The sequence below is a fragment of the Anomaloglossus baeobatrachus genome, chromosome 3 (assembly GCF_048569485.1).
Source record: "Anomaloglossus baeobatrachus isolate aAnoBae1 chromosome 3, aAnoBae1.hap1, whole genome shotgun sequence".
Lineage (NCBI taxonomy): Eukaryota > Metazoa > Chordata > Amphibia > Anura > Aromobatidae > Anomaloglossus > Anomaloglossus baeobatrachus.
Window position 1 is genome coordinate 426,495,869 of NC_134355.1, and position 19,519 is coordinate 426,515,387.

The 19,519-nt window shown below is 46.6% G+C and overlaps 1 protein-coding gene across 1 annotated transcript in view; it reads right to left on the reverse strand.

Annotated features, from left to right (window-relative positions):
- Nucleotides 1-8,960: 8,960 nt before the first annotated feature.
- The window catches only part of AP2M1 (adaptor related protein complex 2 subunit mu 1), a 40,637-nt gene continuing 30,078 nt past the window's right edge, over nucleotides 8,961-19,519 (reverse strand). Inside the window, exons 5-11 of the mRNA XM_075340365.1 lie at nucleotides 16,880-17,015; nucleotides 16,653-16,794; nucleotides 15,625-15,744; nucleotides 11,912-12,047; nucleotides 11,605-11,702; nucleotides 10,165-10,276; nucleotides 8,961-9,947 (exon numbers count right to left, since the gene is read on the reverse strand). Coding sequence (XP_075196480.1) covers nucleotides 9,813-9,947; nucleotides 10,165-10,276; nucleotides 11,605-11,702; nucleotides 11,912-12,047; nucleotides 15,625-15,744; nucleotides 16,653-16,794; nucleotides 16,880-17,015 — 879 coding nt within the window. The 3' untranslated portion in view covers nucleotides 8,961-9,812. The remainder of the gene's footprint in view (nucleotides 9,948-10,164; nucleotides 10,277-11,604; nucleotides 11,703-11,911; nucleotides 12,048-15,624; nucleotides 15,745-16,652; nucleotides 16,795-16,879; nucleotides 17,016-19,519) is intronic.

Genomic DNA, 19,519 nt, shown 5'->3' on the forward strand with positions numbered 1-19,519 from the left:
AACAAAACAAACATGCACTGTGCAGAGAGATTTTTCAACACAAAAGCATTTAAAAAGAGCAAAGGCAATGTCCAGTGCCTATCGTTTCAAACCACAGTGGTAGGTATGGATGTTATGGCGTCCATGGCAAGAGGGAGCTGTTGAGTGCTAAAATGTCATTGGTATTAAAAGAAAACAATCAAGTAGAAAAATTGCAGAGAGGACACCAAGGGGGTATAACTATTCTGCCTCACCAACCTGACGTAAAAAATATAAAATCAATCCAGGCAATGAAGGGGATAAGATCCCTTCCACCTACTTCCTGGATGCAGCTGGAGCCAGAGGCATTGTCGGGTGTCGAAAAGAAGAGAGACTTGCCTTCGTGGATGATCCGGAGACTGGTAGGTAAATCGAAAACAGAATGTTGTGCTCCATGAGCGATTTCTTGACATTCAAAAACTGGGCTCTGTGCTTTTGGAGGTCCACAGAGAAGTCAGGAAAGATGGAGACTATGGCGTTATCAAGTTTAAGTGGGCCCTTCTGCCTGGCCAGCCGCAATACCGTGTCTGTCTTGCAAGAAAGGTCTGGGAGGAGCTCCTGGAGAAAGAGGTCTGGTAGGGACTCAATGGGCTCCTTCCACCGCGAATTTTGAGAAGGCATCGCGCAGGGTGATTTTTGGTCATTTATCCAGGAAGTATCCTGGCTGCTGCCCTTCCAAGAGCTCTGGAAGTCCAATAATGCGTATGTTGTTGTATCGCATTCTATTTTCAAGGTGATCTGCTTTTTGTTTCCAGGCATTCATAGATCGCCACTTTAGTAAGCTTACATGTCATGGGGGTCACTGTCTTCCAAATTGGAGACCCTATTTTCAACCTCCACAATTCGTCCCCTTAAAGATTGTAGATCTTGCCGAAGGAGCCTCACTTCTGAGTGCACCTCCTATCGTCCCTGACAGGAAGAACCTACATAAAGATATAGTTTGGAGTAACTGTTCAGAGGCCTTCTGGAGGGTTAGATCTTCCTTTTCCAATCCCTCCTCAGTAGACGGGTGAGTTTTACTTTTAGCAGGAGCAGAATTTCCCCTTAAGGCCCGGGGTGAGTCCAGGGGGTCCCCTCTGGCAAACTCCTTTAGCTTGTCTGCTGGATCCCACAGGAAGCAGTTTAATGGCCAAATCTGGTAGCACTGTCCACCAGCTGGAGCAGTTTTGCCTTGAAGAATGGGTATAAACCGCAGTGGCAAGATATGGAAAGCTCAGAGACACTTCTCCAAAGCAACTTGCAGCTGTAATTGCCACAAAGGAGGCTCTAAAAAACCTAAATGTCTTTAGTGCGGAGAATGAGTAATGTACACTGGAGTTTTCAGTTATTTTTTCCTACTTGTTTGCTTCACAATAAAAAGATGACCAATGTTGACAATTGTAGTCAAATTCTTTAGATTAACCGATGCAAACCTTCTAAAAAAAAAAATAAAAAAAGTTACTCTGCTCCAGCCTCCGATGCACTCATGCTCCGCACAGCGCACGCAATGATTTGACGTCATCACACCTCCTGTGTCTCCATGCTGTTTGGTGGAAGACTGTGCCAGCAGAACCTCTAGTAATGTGTTCAATGCTGGCTGCATCCCAAGGATGCAAAATTGTGACATCAGAAAGTAAGCAGCAGAGGAGGGCACTGGTTTCAGCATGTGGGCCGGACTGGAACAGTCTGCAGTATCTAAGAGCACAGTTTAGGCCAGTCTCAAACCATGCCATTGGTCCAAACAGAGTCAAACAAACAAGTACCACACCCCTTAGTTACATCATTGTATATAAAAAGAAGGGAATTTTGTTTACTTACCGTAAATTCCTTTTCTTCTAGCTCCTATTGGGAGACCCAGACAATTGGGTGTATAGCTTCTGCCTCCGGAGGCCACACAAAGTTATTACACTTTAAAAAGTGTAACCCCTCCCCTCTGCTATACACCCTCCCGTGCATCACGGGCCCATCAGTTTTGGTGCCAAAGCAGGAAGGAGGAAACTTATAAATTGGTCTAAGGTAAATTCAATCCGAAGGATGTTCGGAGAACTGAAACCATGAACCAAAGAACAATTGAACATGAACAACATGTGTACACAAAAGAACAACAGCCCGAAGGGAACAGGGGCGGGAGCTGGGTCTCCCAATAGGAGCTAGAAGAAAAGGAATTTACGGTAAGTAAACAAAATTCCCTTCTTTGTCGCTCCATTGGGAGACCCAGACAATTGGGATGTCCAAAAGCAATCCCTGGGTGGGTAAAAGAATACCTCGATAAAAAAGAGCCGAAAAAACGGCCCCTTCTTACAGGTGGGCCACTGCCGCCTGAAGGACTCGCCTACCTAGGCTGGCGTCTGCCGAAGCATAGGCATGCACCTGATAGTGTTTTGTAAAAGTGTGCAGACTCGACCAGGTAGCCGCCTGACACACCTGCTGAGCCGTAGCCTGGTGCCGCAATGCCCAGGACGCACCTACAGCTCTGGTAGAATGGGCTTTCAGCCCAGAAGGAATCGGAAGCCCAGACGAACGGTAGGCTTCAAGAATCGGTTCCTTGATCCACCTAGCCAAGGTTGACTTGGAAGCCTGCACCCCTTACGCTGGCCAGCGACAAGGACAAAGAGCGCATCCGAACGGCGCAGGGGCGCCGTGCGTTTAATGTAGAGCCTGAGTGCTCTTACGAGATCTAACAAGTGCAAATCCTTTTCACATTGGTGAACTGGATGAGGGCAAAAAGAAGGTAAGGAGATATCCTGATTGAGATGAAACGGGGATACCACCTTAGGGAGAAATTCCGGGACCGGACGCAGAACCACCTTATCCTGGTGAAACACCAGGAAGGGGGCTTTGCATGACAGCGCTGCTAGCTCAGACACTCTCCGAAGTGATGTGACTGCCACTAGGAAGACCACCTTCTGCGAAAGGCGAGATAGAGAGACATCCCGCATCGGCTCGAAAGGTGGCTTCTGGAGAGCCGTCAGCACCCTGTTAAGATCCCAGGGTTCTAGCGGACGCTTGTAAGGTGGAACTATGTGGCAAACCCCCTGCAGGAACGTGCGGACCTGCGGAAGCCTGGCTAGACGCTTTTGAAAAAACACGGAAAGCGCCGATACTTGTCCCTTGAGAGAGCCAAGAGACAAGCCCTTGTCCATTCCGGATTGAAGGAAAGAAAGAAAAGTGGGCAAGGCAAACGGCCAGGGAGTGAAACCTTGATCAGAGCACCAGGATAAGAAGATCCTCCAAGTCCTGTGGTAGATCTTGGCGGACGTTTGTTTCCTGGCCTGTCTCATGGTGGCAATGACATCTTGAGATAACCCTGATGACGCTAGGAGCCAGGACTCAATGGCCACACAGTCAAGTTGAGGGCCGCAGAATTCAGATGGAAAAATGGACCTTGAGACAGCAAGTCTGGTCGGTCTGGGAGTGCCCACGGTTGACCCACCGTGAGGTGCCACAGATCCGGGTACCACGATCTCCTCGGCCAGTCTGGAGCGATGAGGATGGCGCGACTGCAGTCGGACCTGATCTTGCGTAATACTCTGGGCAGCAGTGCCAGAGGAGGAAATACATAAGGCAGTTGAAACTGCGACCAGTCCTGAACTAACGCGTCTGCCGCCAGAGCTCTGTGATCCTTGGACCGAGCCATGAATGCCGGGACTTTGTTGTTGTGCCGAGACGCCATTAGATCGACGTCCGGCGTTCCCCAGCGGCAACAGATCTCCCGAAACACGTCCGGGTGAAGAGACCATTCCCCTGCGTCCATGCCCTGGCGATTGAGAAAGTCTGCTTCCCAGTTTTCTACGCCCGGGATGTGAACTGCGGAGATGGTGGAGGCTGTGGCTTCCGCCCACAGCAGAATCCGCTGAACTTCTCGGAAGGCTTGACGACTGCGTGTGCCGCCCTGGTGGTTGATGTACGCAACCGCCGTGGCGTTGTCCGACTGTATTCGGATCTGCCTGCCCTCCAGCCACCGCTGGAATGCCTTTAGGGCCAGATACAGTGCCCTTATCTCCAGAACGTTGATCTGAAGGGAGGACTGTCGGAGTCCAGGTTCCCTGAGCCCTGTGGTGGAGGAAGACCGCTCCCCACCCTGACAGACTCGCGTCCGTCGTGACCACAGCCCAGGATGGGGGCAAGAAGGATTTTCCTTTCGACAAGGAAGTGGGAAGAAGCCACCACTGAAGAGGTCTTGGCTGTCCGTGACAGCGAAACGTTCCTGTCTAGGGACGTCGGCCTCTTGTCCCATTTGCGGAGGATGTCCCATTGAAGTGGACGCAGATGAAACTGCGCAAAAGGAACTGCCTCCATTGCTGCCACCATCTTCCCTAGGAAGTGCATGAGGCGCCTCAAGGGGTGTGACTGACCCCGAAGAAGAGATTGTACCCCTGTCTGTAGTGAACGCTGTTTGTCCAGCGGGAGCTTCACTATCGCTGAAAGGGTATGAAACTCCATCCCGAGGTAAGTCAGCGATTGGGTCGGTGTCAAATTTGACTTTGGGAAATTGATGATCCACCCGAACCTCTGGAGAGTCTCCAGAGTGACGGTCAGGCTGTGTTGGCATGCCACCCTGGAGGGTGCCTTGACTAGAAGATCGTCTAAGTAAGGGATCACCGAGTGGCCCTGAGAGTGTAGGACCGCCACCACTGCTGCCATGACCTTGGTGAAGACCCGTGGGGCTGTCGTCAGGCCGAATGGCAGCGCCACGAACTGAAGGTGTTCGTCCTTGATGGCGAAACGCAGAAAGCGGTGATGCTCGGGAGCGATCGGCACATGGAGATAAGCATCTTTGATGTCGATTGATGCTAGGAAGTCTCCTTGTGACATCGAGGCGATGACTGAGCGGAGAGATTCCATCCGAAACCTTCTGGTGCTCACATGCTTGTTGAGCAGCTTGAGGTCTAGAACGGGACGGAATGATCCGTCCTTTTTTGGCACCACGAACAAGTTGGAGTAGAAGCCGTGACCATGTTCCTGAGGTGGAACGGGAATCACCACTCCTTCTGCCTTCAGAGTGTTCACCGCCTGAAAAAGTGCATCGGCTCGCTCGGGGGGCGGAGATGTTCTGAAGAAACGAGTCGGAGGACGAGAACTGAGCTCTATCCTGTAACCGTGAGACAGAATGTCTCTCACCCATCGGTCTTGGACATGTGGCCACCAGGCGTCGCAAAAGCGGAAGAGCCTGCCACCGACCGAGGATGCGGTTTGTGGAGACCGAAAGTCATGAGGAGGCCGCCTTGGGGGCGGCTCCTCCGGCGGTCTTTTTAGGACGTGACTTAGACCGCCATGCAGAAGAGTTGCTCTGGCCCTTCTGTGACCTGTTGGACGTGGAGGAATGGGACCTGGCTGAGGGCCGAAAGGACTGAAACCTCGGTTGAATCTTTCGCTGCTGAGGTCTGTTCGGTTTAGACTGGGGTAAGGACGAGTCCTTTCCCTTGGATTGCTTGATAATTTCGTCCAATTGCTCGCCAAACAAGCGGTCGCCGGAAAATGGCAAACCGGTTAAGAACTTCTTGGAAGCAGAGTCTGCCTTCCATTCGCGTAGCCACATGGCCCTGCGGACTGCCACCGAATTGGCGGATGCTACCGCTGTACGGCTCACCGAGTCGAGGACAGCGTTCATGGCGTAGGACGAAAAAGCCGACGCCTGAGAAGTCAAAGACACGACCTGCGGAGTAGCGGTGCGTGTGACCGCATTAATCTCAGACAGACAAGCTGAGATAGCTTGGAGTGCCCACACGGCTGCAAATGCTGGAGCAAAAGACGCACCTATGGCTTCATAGATGGATTTCATCAGGAGCTCTATTTGCCTGTCAGTGGCATCTTTGAGCGATGAGCCATCTGCCACTGATACCACGGATCTAGCCGCCAGCCTAGAGACTGGAGGATCCACCTTGGGACACTGAGCCCAACCCTTAACTACGTCAGGTGGGAAGGGGTAACGTGTGTCCTTAAGGCGCTTAGTAAAGAGCTTGTCCGGATATGCTCTGTGCTTCCGGACAGCATCCCTGAAGTTAGAGTGATCGAAAAAAGCACTCCTTGTACGTTTGGGAAACCTAAACTGGTGTTTCTCCTGTTGTGAATCTGACTCCTCAACAGGTGGAGTTGGAGGAGGAAGTTCTAGCACCTGGTTAATGGACGCTATAAGGTCATTTACAATGGCGTCTCCTTCAGGTGTATCAAGATTGAGAGCACCGTCAGGATCAGAGCCCTGAGCTGCAACCTCCGCCTCATCCTCCAGAGAGTCCTCATGCTGAGACCCTGAGCAGCGTGATGAAGTGGATGAAGGTCCCCAGCGAGCCCGCTTAGACGGTCTGTGACTGCGGTCCGAGTCGGAGTCCTCCCCGTGGGACCTATGTGTCACCTCAGGAGCAGTTTGCTGCTCCAACCGAGGGGGGCCTGGGGTCAATGATTCAACAGTGCCCGGGGCCTGTGTTACCGGTCTGGACTGCAAAGCTTCTAGTATCTTAGCAGACCATTTGTCCATAGACTGAGCCATAGTTTCTCAGCCAACACTGCAAACTCTGTCCCTGCCACCTGGACAGTGACAGCCGGTGGTTCTACCTGAGCCGAGGGTCCCACCAGTGCCTGAGGCTCCGGCTGAGTGAGTGTCACAGGGGCCGAGCATTGCACACAATGAGGGTAGGTGGAACCTGCAGGTAACATAGCCGCACAAGAGGTACAAGTTGCAAAATAAGCCTGTGCCTTGGCACCCTTGCTTTTTTGCAGACGACATGCTGTTATCTCCTCTTAGCAAACAGTGAGGGTATATAGCCAAGCAAATACTGCGGCCGAGCAGAGCAAATGTATACCCAATATGGATAGATATATATATATATATATATATATATATATACACACTGCGGCACCCAGGGGGGCCAGCACCTGTAACAGGTGCGGCTTACCGACCGCGTTCAGCGGTTGTGTGTCCACCAGATTCCCTGCCTGGGCCTCCCAGAGTTGTGGAGCTCTATCTGAATTTCTCCTCCGGCAGCAGCGATAATAACAATGGCTGCCAGCGTTCTGAGAGGAGGAGGGAGCCGTGGGCATGCCTCAAAGTGCGGGAATCTGGTGCCCCACGGTGCTCAGTGAGGGGGGAGGAGGATACTAAGTATGCTCCAGCCCTCACCGCTGACGTTCAGTCTAGCGTCCCGCCCTTGCCCCTGACTGGCAGGCCCGGGGGCGGGAATATGCGGTACTAGGCCGCAAAAGCCGGGGACTCTATTTATAAGCGCGGCCGGCAAACAGGCGCGGTCGGCGCGGTAGTCCCGGCGACCCCAAACAGAGCAGCTGCTGCAGCGTCCGATCCACAGGCGCCCTATGCGCCGTCCCCAAGGGGACACAGAGTACCTCAGAGAAGCAAAGCCTGTCCCTGATGACATCCAGTCTCCTGTCCGTCAGGTTCCCACAGGGGCTGCGGAGGGAGCCCGGTCCCAGTGCCTGGTGACCGGTTAGGATCCCACTTCTCCCAGAGCCCCTAAGGGATGGGGAAGGATAACGGCATGTGGCTCCAGCCTTTGTACCCGCAATGGGTACCTCAACCTTAACAGCACCGCCGACCAAAGTGGGGTGAGAAGGGAGCATGCCGGGGGCCCTGGGGCCCTCTTGTCTTCCATCCGATAAAGTCAGCAGCTGCTGCTGACTAAAATGTGGAGCTTGCGTGAATGTGTGCCTCCTTCAACACAAAGCATAAAACTGATGGGCCCGTGATGCACGGGAGGGTGTATAGCAGAGGGGAGGGGTTACACTTTTTAAAGTGTAATAACTTTGTGTGGCCTCCGGAGGCAGAAGCTATACACCCAATTGTCTGGGTCTCCCAATGGAGCGACAAAGAAAGTATGAATAGAAATATATACATATGTTTTCTATTATATACAAACACACACACACACACACACACTTTCCTAAGCATTAAGCTCATTTCATAAATTGAATTTATTGTACAACACAATGTAAATGAGAATTGAAAAAAAGAACATGGATCAATATTAGAAAACACTTCCAGATACCTGCAAGGTATTGGTGTTAATCTGTCACCAGGTGCTAATTTCCTAAATAATCTGACAAACCTTATGTAACTGGCAGCCTAACTTTCCAGTTTCCACTGACTTTGCAAAAATGGTGTGCTGTTCCGAAGTGACAAACCCTCCGGCAGCAAGTTGTCCAGATAAAGGCCAAAGGGGTGAAGCCCCATCAGCCATAGCAAGAGAAGTTGGTCGTTCCAAATCTGTGATTTTGAGAATATTACATCTTTATAGACTCAAATCTCCCAAGTCAGCTAGTCACCCTCAAAATACAAATTCAAATCGAGGACAGGATAATGCGTAGAATCTCCATGGGTAATCGCTTCAACACTGCAGCTGGAATTGCTCAACAGTTCAGCACTGAACAGTCTAGGAACTTTGTCATAAAGTATCATGACTTTTAAGAGCATTTTGACTGAAATCCCACTCTACAGTGACCAAACCACTCATTAGCAGAAAGAATCAAAAGGAGCATGTTGTGTGGACAGAGAAGTGGTCCACGGTTCATTTTAGTGATGAAGGAAGGCTTAATTTATTTGGGTCTGATGGGAAATGTTATATTTGTCAACAAACTGGGGAAAGACTGAAGCCAAAGTGTGTTAAAAAGTCCCCAAATGTGCAGCAAGAGTTGGACCTCTGATACAGCATTCACTCAGCCAGCAAATTTCATGCAGGACAATGCCTCATATCACACAGCAAAACGAGTAAAGCAGTACCTTGAAAAAGAAAACATTGAAACAATGAAATGGCCAGCCTAGAGCCCTGATCTAAACCAGATAGAAAACCTATGCAAAATTCTTGGTGACAAAGTTATGATAAAAACACACACACACAAACACACACACACGTGCCATATTTATGGATTACGTGAGGAAATTCTGCAGAATAAGCTAAGTGGGGTACACTGGTTAAACATTTTGAATTTACAAATTAAGAAAATAAATCAACCGCTTGATTTTCTACACTGTTTATTATTCGACCATCACAAACAAAAAAAAAAACAAAAAAAAACAAACAGAAAAATCACAGCACAAGGAGTACAGGGACATGAGAGAGGGGTCACAGGGCCACACAAATCACATCAGTGATAGCTACAGGATCCCATCCATGCCGCCTTAGGATTAGTGACTGCTCACTGGCAGTGATATGTTTTTTTTCTCTATGCACGCCATGACAAACCCTTTTCCCATAGATTTGGTCAAAACATAGAAGTAACCCCCCCCTCCAAGTAGAGTGATCTTTTCTGTGACTTCTTATCCCATATACTGATGTCAGAACTCAGCATTGCCCTCTTGTTGAGCTGGCCTGCGACATCGTTAATAGTTAATGACAAACAGAAATACTTGAACACAGTAAACATGACGCTGCTAGCTACTGGTAAGAGGGATGTGATGGGAAGCGTGCAGGAAGCACTACACTATTCAGAAATACTATCTGCCAGCATTATCACAGACTGTATGGTGGTATACAAGGTCAGGGGCGGCTGCATGTCAGAAGGGTTTTAATAAAACCACATAGCAGCAAGGTGGACAAGGAGATCCCTTACACTGGGAGATCTCCAACTGTGGTTAACCTCTCCAAAGCTGAATCTGTGTGCAGAGCCTCCAGACTGAATGGGATTAATGAGCCAAATGACTGTAATGGTCGGGCGGAAGAAGCAAGAAAGTAAGGAGCATTTTCCACTCTTCAGAGCCTGAGAGAATTGCCTCCCTTTTGTAACTTGGGGTCACCCCATCGGAATGTAGTGTGATGGGGGCAGCTTTAACAATGGAAGCGGCTCCCTCCTCTCTAAGTATTGATGCATTAACAACGTGTCTCATAGATTCCACTACGGCCAATGTATCGCACCCATTTTATCACATCGTGGTCACTGTAGTTCAGCTTCGGCTCAAACACTTTCAGGTAACGAACTTTGAGTCCTGACGGAGCAAAGGGGACCTAGAGAAGGAGACAAAGCAATGTCAAATCTTTACAAACATATCCTATGTACACTGCCTGCGATAAAGGATGCAAGGCTATGGCTAAAGTAAAACCAGTGCCAATAGTAAGGAGATTCAAGCACTTCCCCATAAAAACCACCACCCATACTGGTTAGTACAGGCAACTGCACTTTCAGGTCATCCTTTTAATCGCCCTATTAAAGATTCTACCTTACCTCAAAGTTCATGGAAATAGGAGGACGTGCCCATTTCTTCTTGTCATTGGTCGGCAAGAGCTCAATCTCAGCACTAATCTGCGATTCCTTCATTCCAGCCATTCGTTTTATCCTAAATGATAAAGTGTTAGAAGATGTTAACTATCACGCTTATCTGCTTGTGATCCAAATGATTAAGGCCCTTTACCCTAGGTTTTACTTTTCTTTATCGTTTACAGGAGAGTCACAAAAATAACAGTTAACGCCATTAACATGAAAAATATAAAATTATATTAAAGCTAGAACTGAAACAATGTACCTAAAATGTGGTCAAGGGGCTCACCTCACAGTCAACATTATACTTTACATTGCAGAAAAAAAAGTCACTTAAAAACCCTCTTTTTGGTGTAAGAAGTAAAATGCCTTTGCTTATTTCCTTCTTGCTGAATTTGGCTTATACCACTATTAGGCCAAATTCACTTATCTGTTTGGCATCAGTGGTGCGGATTCACTGGAAATGAGGACCTCATTGTTAGGATTTGATCTTATTTGTGAATCAAATCCTAACATGTCATGAAAATCTGAGACAAGGGCTTTCTGAAAACCTAATGGACTTGGCAACAATTTAATTTAGGCCGGCTTCACACTTGCGATTAACACGCAGGAGTGCAATGCTAGAAATTCTCGTTGCACTCCAATGAGGCAGCTCCCATCTATTTTTTACTCAGTCCAAATCGGACTGAGAGGGGGGGGGGGGGGGGGGGAAGGGGGGAAATAAAAAAAAAAAAAACAAAAACAAAAAACTCGCAGCATGCTGCGTTTTGGTGAGTTTCTCGCACGAGTCTCTCCAATGCAAGTCTATGGGTGCATACGGACCATCCTAGTGACATGCGTTTTTCACAATAGATTTCTAGCAAGTAGCAGAAAATAATGTAAATGCTCCTGTACTCCTGTACATAAGTACATGAGTAGCAGCTGCTGAGGGTGAAAACTGATTGCACAGTGACAGCACACTGATAAAAAGTGAACTAAAATCGTCCGACTTTCTGGCATGAGAATCGGACCGATTTTACACGCCCAAGTGTGATTCCAGCCTTAAAAGTCTTGTGGATTGAATACTACATGTATTCAAAAAAAAGGGGTTAACCACTAGAAAACATTAAATGCCTAGCTAATATTTAAATGCTGGGGGTCATACCAAATAAGAAACAGCCCCTGAGCTTCAATTCCAGAGAACGTTAAATAGATTGGCAATTAGTCATTATCTACTCTCCCTTTAAATTACCCCTAAAACAAGGGTTTCTGTTCCCTGTTCTAGCAGTCTGTGTGGGGGGAGGGGTGATTCTACATTTTAATTGCCATCTTTAGGAGAGGTGAGAAGTGTTTTTCAGGGCCAACAACAAAAATCTAGGCGTACAAATCAAATATTTAATCTAATACTGTATTTTAAAAATCACTCACTTCCAGACGATGGCGTTTTCACTGGCCTTGTATTTGGCTTTCCCCTTCATACAAATGACTTGCACCCCGCTTGTGTTGAGTGGTGTTGGGATTCGAACCTATAGAGCAATCAGCTATTTAAGTGTATGAACAGTTGACCAAAAAAAACAAAACAAAAACACAAAAACCACCACTATAAAGAAATAAAACTATAGCTACAAAATACGGAAATACTCAAAAGACTAATATTGAGATTTCTCCTCAATTCCCGCTAACTGCCATTAAACATTTATTCAAAAGTTTTTCATAGCACTTATCTATATCGTACCTCAATTTTCTGAGCCAGCAGAGAAGGCTTAAAGTTGGATTTAATGACCACCTTAACCTCCAACTTAGTACGCCCCACCTCACGAACCAGTGGGATGACACGGAATGGAAGGATTATGTCTTTTGTGGTTCGATACCTAATATAAAATAGGAGATTTAGGGTTCAAACAATACAGCACACTTAATATATTGCAGAAAGGGGGGGGGGGGGGGGAAGCACTGCTTGAAAAATGGCGTATGCAAAATTAAAAGTGTAAATTCACAAATAATTCTAACTGTACTACAATGCAAAATGGAGATTTTTAGCAAAAAAAAAAATAAATTGATAAAGCTTTTGAGCCACTCCTGCCACGCTGTGGCACATCTCAATAGGGGGATCCTACTCTATGTATATGGTTCTACTTTTAATGAATTTGAGGCCGCATAGCACAATGGAAATAGAGAGTAGGACCCCCTATTGAGATTTGCCGTGACGTGGCAGGGGTGGCTCAAGAGGTTGATCAATTTTTTGCTAAAAATGTCATTTTGCATTGTAGTACAGTTGGAATTATTTGTGAATTTACACTTAATTTTTTCGCATGCCAATTTTCAAGCAGTGCTGGCTCCCCCCCCTTTCTGATTAATATATTGCACCAGAATGATGGCTTTTTTTTATTAAACCACTTGCACTACATGTGTCCTTTTTACAGCTCACAGAATAAAAAGGGCATGACCTATCAGAAAAGCAGTCGTGGCTTAAACTGCAACACATTATTTCCGCATTATATAAGACTGTCTAGTAGAGTAGTATAGGTTTGCACTGTCTAAAAGTGAAGACAGTTGTAGTCAACTTAACCCATTTACGACCGCCGCACAGATTAAAACGACGGCAGAATAGGGTACTTATGCCAGATCGTCTTAAAACAGCAGTCAGAAAAAATAATTTTTTACTAGCGCTGTCATTTACTGTAACGTGATCATCACGTGACCGGAGAAAACGTGATCTCCAGGGTCTCAGCTACCCCCGGTAGCTGAAACCCTGGAGCTTTTCCGATGCTGGAGAGCGCTATTCACTTTATCTCCCACCTGGCAAGATCAAACATGTCAGATGGGAGATAAATCTCCTCCCCGGGTCCCCTCCAGTCCCCCGGTGTTGCTAAAGTGCCCCCCGACCCCTTCACAATTTTCCAAGATGGCGGCGCTAACAACCAGTGCGCCTGCAGCATTCATCATCCTCCTCTCATTTCTGTAGTATGTGACACGTCACGTCACATGCGACAGAAAAGTCGTCCCCAGGTAAACCCCGCTACCTGCTGTTGCTACGCTCCCCGCGATCCCTCCTCCTTCTGAAGAGATGGCGGCTGCATGCGCAGTCGGCGGCTACATGCACAGTCAGCCGGCTCATTGCAAGCAGGGACGCTGAGCTTTCTGCAGCTCATACTGCTGTACTGTGGACCGGGGGAGCGCGAGTGCAGTAATCTGCAGCCACAATTCACATGGAGGGCCTGCTGTTCTAGAAAATGGGGGATATGTTCTCAGAGCGTGCCCCTCATTCTGGAATGAGGTTACTGTAGGTCACTCTGCCCTCGGTTGGACCAGGGCAGTGTGAGTGCAGTATTCTCAGATGACTGCACCCACACTGCTCACATGCAGGGCTTGCTCTTCCAGAAAATGAGGGATACGATCTGAGCGTGCCCCCATATTCTAGACCAGAGGTTCCCAACTGCAGGCCTCAAGGCACACCAACAGTGCATGTTTTCCGGATTTCCTTAGTATTGCACAGGTGATAATTTAATCACCTGCAAAGGTGCTGAATCCATCACCTGTGCAATACTAAAGGAAATCCTGAAAACATGCACTGTTGGTGTGCCTTGAGGACTGGAGTTGGGAACCTCTGTTCTAGAAGGTCCAGAGTCGTTGTGGGACCTCCAAATTGGATTACAGCAGACAGGATTTTTTTTTTTTCCTCAATAAATGGGTGAAAGAGGGAATGTTTTGGGGAGCATTTTTTCAAATAATTTTAGGTTTTTTTTGTTACTGACTGGGTTAGTGATGTCAGGTATCTGATAAACGTTGTGACATCAATAACCTCTGGGCTTGATGCCAGGTGACATTAGAGCTGGTATCAATCCCATATATTACCCAGTTTGCCACCGCATTGGGATGAGCTGGGGCGATGCGCCAGGATTGGTGCATCTAATAGATGCGCCACTTCTGAGGCAGCTGCGGCCTGCTATTTTTAGGCTGGGAAGGGGGCAATAACCATGGACCTTCCAACCCTGAGAATACCAGACCCCAGCTGTCTGCTTTACCTTAGCTGGTAATCAAATTTTTATATTAGAAAAAAAAAAAAAACGGAAAAAAAAAACAACATGGGGTAACCTCCAAATTAGATTACTGGCCAAGGTGAAGTCGATAGCCGGGGACTGCAGGCTGCAGCTGTCTGCTTTACCCTAAGCTGGCTGTCAAAAATGAGGGGGACCCCCCACGTCTTTTTTTATTTACTTATTTTTTGGCTAAATACAAGGCTAAGCACCCTTTAGTGCCACATGATAGTCACTAGAGGGTGCCAGCTTAGAACATGCAGGGGGTGGGGGTGGGGGAGGGGGGTAGGACTGCATTGTGCAGAACAAGCACAATGGACTGATTTTTAGAAATCCCATGGCCCACTGTGCTTCTTTTCTCTGCAGCATAAACTGAACTGTGGCGTGGCTCCCTAAGATTAACAAATTCTGTGAATTACCTGTCGAATCAAAATGCTCACTATACCCCTGGAAAAAGTCATGAAGGGTCTAGTTTCCAGAATGGGGTCACTTTTGGGGAAGCTCCACTGTTTAGGCACCTAAGGGGCTTTCCAAACTCAACATGGCGTCCACTAATGATTCCAGCCAATTTTACAGTCAAATGGTACTCCTTCCCTTTTGAGCCCTGCCAGTCGCCCAAACAGTTAATTTCCACCACATATAAGGTATCTGCGTACTCATAAGAAATTGATCAATAAATTTTATATAGTGTATTTTTTTCTGATACCCTTGTGGGAAAAAAAAAAAAAAAAAAGCTATTTAGTTGAAGTAACAATTTTGTGGTAAATATGTATTTTTTCATTTTCACAGCTCAACGATATAAACTTCAGTGAAGCACCCGGGGGTTCAGGGTACTCACCAAAAGGGGTCTAGTTTCCAAAATGGCTTCACTTGTAGGAGGATTCTGCTATTAAGTACCTTAGGGGCCCTACACATGCAACATGACTCCTGCAATCTATTTCAGCCAAATTTACTTTCCAAAAATCAAATATTACTCCTCCTGTTCCAGGTGCTCCCATTTGTCCAAACGGAGGTTTCTGACCACATGTGGGGTATCCGTGAGCTCAGAAGAAATTGGATAACCAATTTTGGGGTCCAATTTGTTGTGTTATTTCTTCTAAAAGTGAATACATTGGGGCTAGTGCAACATTTTTAAGTATAATGATACATTTTTTTCATTCCACATTCCGCTGAAGCATTCCAGAGTTATAACCTCAAAGTGATAATGGTCAGAATTGCAAAAAAAAAAAAAAAAATGGCCCCTCATTAGGTACAAAACTGGCTTGGTCCTTAAGGGATTAACAGACCTTGCATTTATTTTCAGGGACAAAAGGCACAGAGGGAATGCTGGAAAAATAAATGCTGAAAATAGATCAAGTCTGGATTGTCCAAACAACGTAATGAAGTATAAAAGAAAGGAAACAAGTTTTACCTCATCAGTTCAAACTCTCCATCGGGTGGAATAAAGCTGATGCTGCGTTCCGAATCAAACTTGCTGAGCCGAACGCACTGATGGAATGTACAGTCATCAATAGCAATGGATTGTTTCCCACTGGAAGGAGAAAACCCACCCACAAACACTACTTTTAATAGATCTTAAAAGAAAAAAACACATGCAGCATATCAAGGACCCCAGAAACCGTGAACACTGGAGTTTACCAACATGCGGCTTTTTAGAAATCCAAACCCATTCACATGAAAGGAACTGGTCTGTAGCAACAGTAAAAAAAAATAAAATAGAAAATCCAGTATAGAAAATAAAAGCTCCCAAACTTCACATTTATAAATTACTTGCTGGTATACAAATTAGGACAACAGACCTACAAGGGTTTGCTTATTAACCCGATGTGTCCTCTGACATGCAGGGAGCCAGCGCTAAGCGGTGTGCGCTGGTAACCAATGAAATTATCGGGTAACCAAGCCCTTGGTTACCCGATATTTACCTTAGTTACCAAGCGCAGCACCGCTTCCACCCGTCGCTGCTGGCTGGGGGCTGGTGACTGGTCGCTGGTGAGATCTGCCTGTTTGACAGCTCACCAGCGACCATGTAACGACGCAGCACCAATCCTGATAAGGTCAGGTCGCCCATGGTGATTGCTGCTGCATCGCTACGTGTGAACCCAGCCTTAATCAGAGTGCATTCTCCTTTCTATATTCTGGAATAGTACGTCACATGTGGGTAGAACAGCCAAAATCAGAACACCCCCCCCCCCCCCCCCACACAAAAAAAAAACCCCAACGGAGAATATAATTACAGTGAGATTATATCCCGAATGGTGTTAAGACATGGAAGTACGCTTCTTTTCTAAAGCAAAAATCCATTGATTAAGGAGATTCCCCTTACAGTCTCCTCACCTAAAAGGTTTATACAACCTCTCTGTACCTTATAAAGGTTATCATCACATGCATCTGGTGCATATAGGAACTCTACATAGAGCCAGAGTGGTTCTTCACACTCACGTTTTGCCGGTCTCATCAGCCGTTCCTTTGCCTTGTTTCTCAATTACAATCTTATCATTCATTCCAAACTTGCATTCGGGCATACCGCTCAGGTAGCTCTTCATAACCACCCTCCCAGACACATGAGCGCTGAGTACCTGCCCTGTAGAAGGGATAAGTCACATGTTAGATCCATAGGTAGTTCTAGCATACTTTCAACTCATCACATCATTCTACACTGTACTGACCTTGAGGGGACATTAGTAGGTTAACGCTCTCTAAAACATCTAAGAAAAGCTCATTCCGACGATATTTGATCCCTTCACGACGCCAGCCAATCTGACCCGTCACCTGGCTGGTGATCTGAGACTGCTCCTCCTTGGTCTGACAGAACACAGGGGTGGAGAGAAAAAAAAAAGTCAATGTTATCTGGAAATTCCCAAGAGTGATTGATTATACAATGTGGAAGATAGAGGATTCTTAGTACAAAAAGTGAGCACTGTATGAGCAGTGATTAAAAAGGGAACATGTCACCAGGTTTTTCCCTTATAAGCGGCAGTCCGCACCAGTGAGCTCTTCTGTACAGCATTCTAGAATACTGTACATAAGAGCCCAGACTGCTTTGTATAACGTATAAAAAAGACCATTATAATCACCTAGGGACGGTTGGCTTTACTGGGCGTTGCTGTTCTCGGTTCGGCACATCCTCCATTTTGTGCAGTCACCGTCCTTCTTCCCAGCCCCCATGTGGATGACGCGTTCTACATCATCCACATATAGGATTCAATTGCCCTACTGAGGGCAGATCAAAGTATTGCAGTATGCATGTAGTGGCAGTATTTGACCTTTCCCTGCGTATTATAGTACTTTGGTCTGCCCTCAGCAGGGCAGATCAAGGTGCGCATATGCAGGACCGCAATGGAGGCCTCTGTGTGGATGATGTAGGACGCGTCATCCATACAGGGCTGGGAAGGAAGGAGGACGGCGACTGCACAAAATGGAGGAGGTATCGGCCCAGAGACCAACGTCTCCCATTGGACCCGACCGTCCTCTAGGTAGGTAAAATAAAGGCTTTTTATTAAATTATACAAAGCGTCCTGGGCACGTCTATACAGTAGTCTAGAATGCTGTATATAAGCGATTACTGGTGCTGGCCGCAGCATATAAAAGGGGAAAACCTGGTGACAGGTTCCCTTTAAAAAGGGTATTCCCATCTCAGGTCATTGAGGTATACTCCTCACAGACAAAGTACTGCATCCAGCTATAGTGTATAAGAAAATCAGCGACTGCCTTGCATGGAAGAAAAGTGGGACTGAGTTGGGTCACCCAACAATTTGACACTTAAGACCAATCTAGTAAACACCCTTACTTTTATAAACCCAGGTATCCACACACACACACACACACACACATCGATGCAAATATCATAAGTGCCTGTGAGGCAAATAGAATAAGAAGCCACCAGCAGATAATAGCCAGCATTATTCCAGTCACTCCTACCTGATGCTACATTGTCCAGCCACATGAAGCAGAGGAGAAGCAATACGATAGGCAAACGTGGGAAGAACGGATAAGCAGGTCAGGAAACGCAGGGATAAAAACAAGAAAATGTCAAGTTAAGGTCTAAGGCGGCAGCTAAAAGGCAGACGAGAGCAGTTAGTGCATCAAACTACAAAACTCACAGCAAAAAAGCAAACTACAGCACCAAGACCCAATAATAAGATTAAAATACTAATTATTTCAAAAAGGAGGTAAAGACATCACTGTAGTGCTGAGTTCTTATAGTCCGCCACAACTCTGGAATGCCATTTTGTACTTTGCTTAAGCCCTTCATGCCATGGCCATTTTCCATTTATTTCCTCTTTTTCTTCCAAGAGCCCCTTGCACTTTTGAATGGCAATTCATTTTACCATAGAGTGTACTGGAAAATGGGGAAAAAAATTCCAAGTGCAGTGAAATTGCTATTAAAAAAAAAATAAAATCCACTATATGGTAAAACAAATTCAGACAAAAAAAAAAAACAAAAAACAAACAAAATTGCCTAAAAATTGAGCTTTTGGCACCATTTTCAGAGAACCATAACGTTTTTATTTTTCAGGATCTGGGCTTATTTTTTGCACCCCCTGAACAGACGTTCTTACTAGTGATGAGCAAACTGTTCGCTGCCCGTAACTATTCTGATGCTCAGTACACGTTTACCAAAGAACAATGAACGTCAATGGTTACGAGCACTGAACAGTTCACTCATCACTAGTGTCTACTGATATTTTTTGGATAGATATGTTTCATTGCCTCATTGCAATAAGCACTGCTCTTTATAGCAGAAGAAGGGAATTTTGTTTACTTACCGTAAATTCCTTTTCTTCTAGCTCTAATTGGGAGACCGACAATTGGGTGTATAGCTACTGCCTCCGGAGGCCACACAAAGTATTACACTTAAAAGTGTAAGGCCCCTCCCCTTCTGCCTATACACCCCCCGTGGGATCACGGGCTCCTCAGTTTTAGTGCAAAAGCAAGAAGGAGGAAAGCCAATAAACTGGTTTAAGCAAATTCAATCCGAAGGAATATCGGAGAACTGCAACCATTCAACATGAACAACATGTGTACACAAAAAAACAGGGGCGGCGCTGGGTCTCCCAATTAGAGCTAGAAGAAAAGGAATTTACGGTAAGTAAACAAAATTCCCTTCTTTGTCGCTCTATTGGGAGACCCAGACAATTGGGATGTCCAAAAGCAATCCCTGGGTGGGTAAAATAATACCTCGTAATAGAGCCGTAAAACGGCCCCTTCCTACAGGTGGGCAACCGCCGCCTGAAGGACTCGTCTGCCTATGCTGGCATCCGCCGAAGCATAGGTATGCACCTGATAGTGTTTCGTGAAAGTGTGGA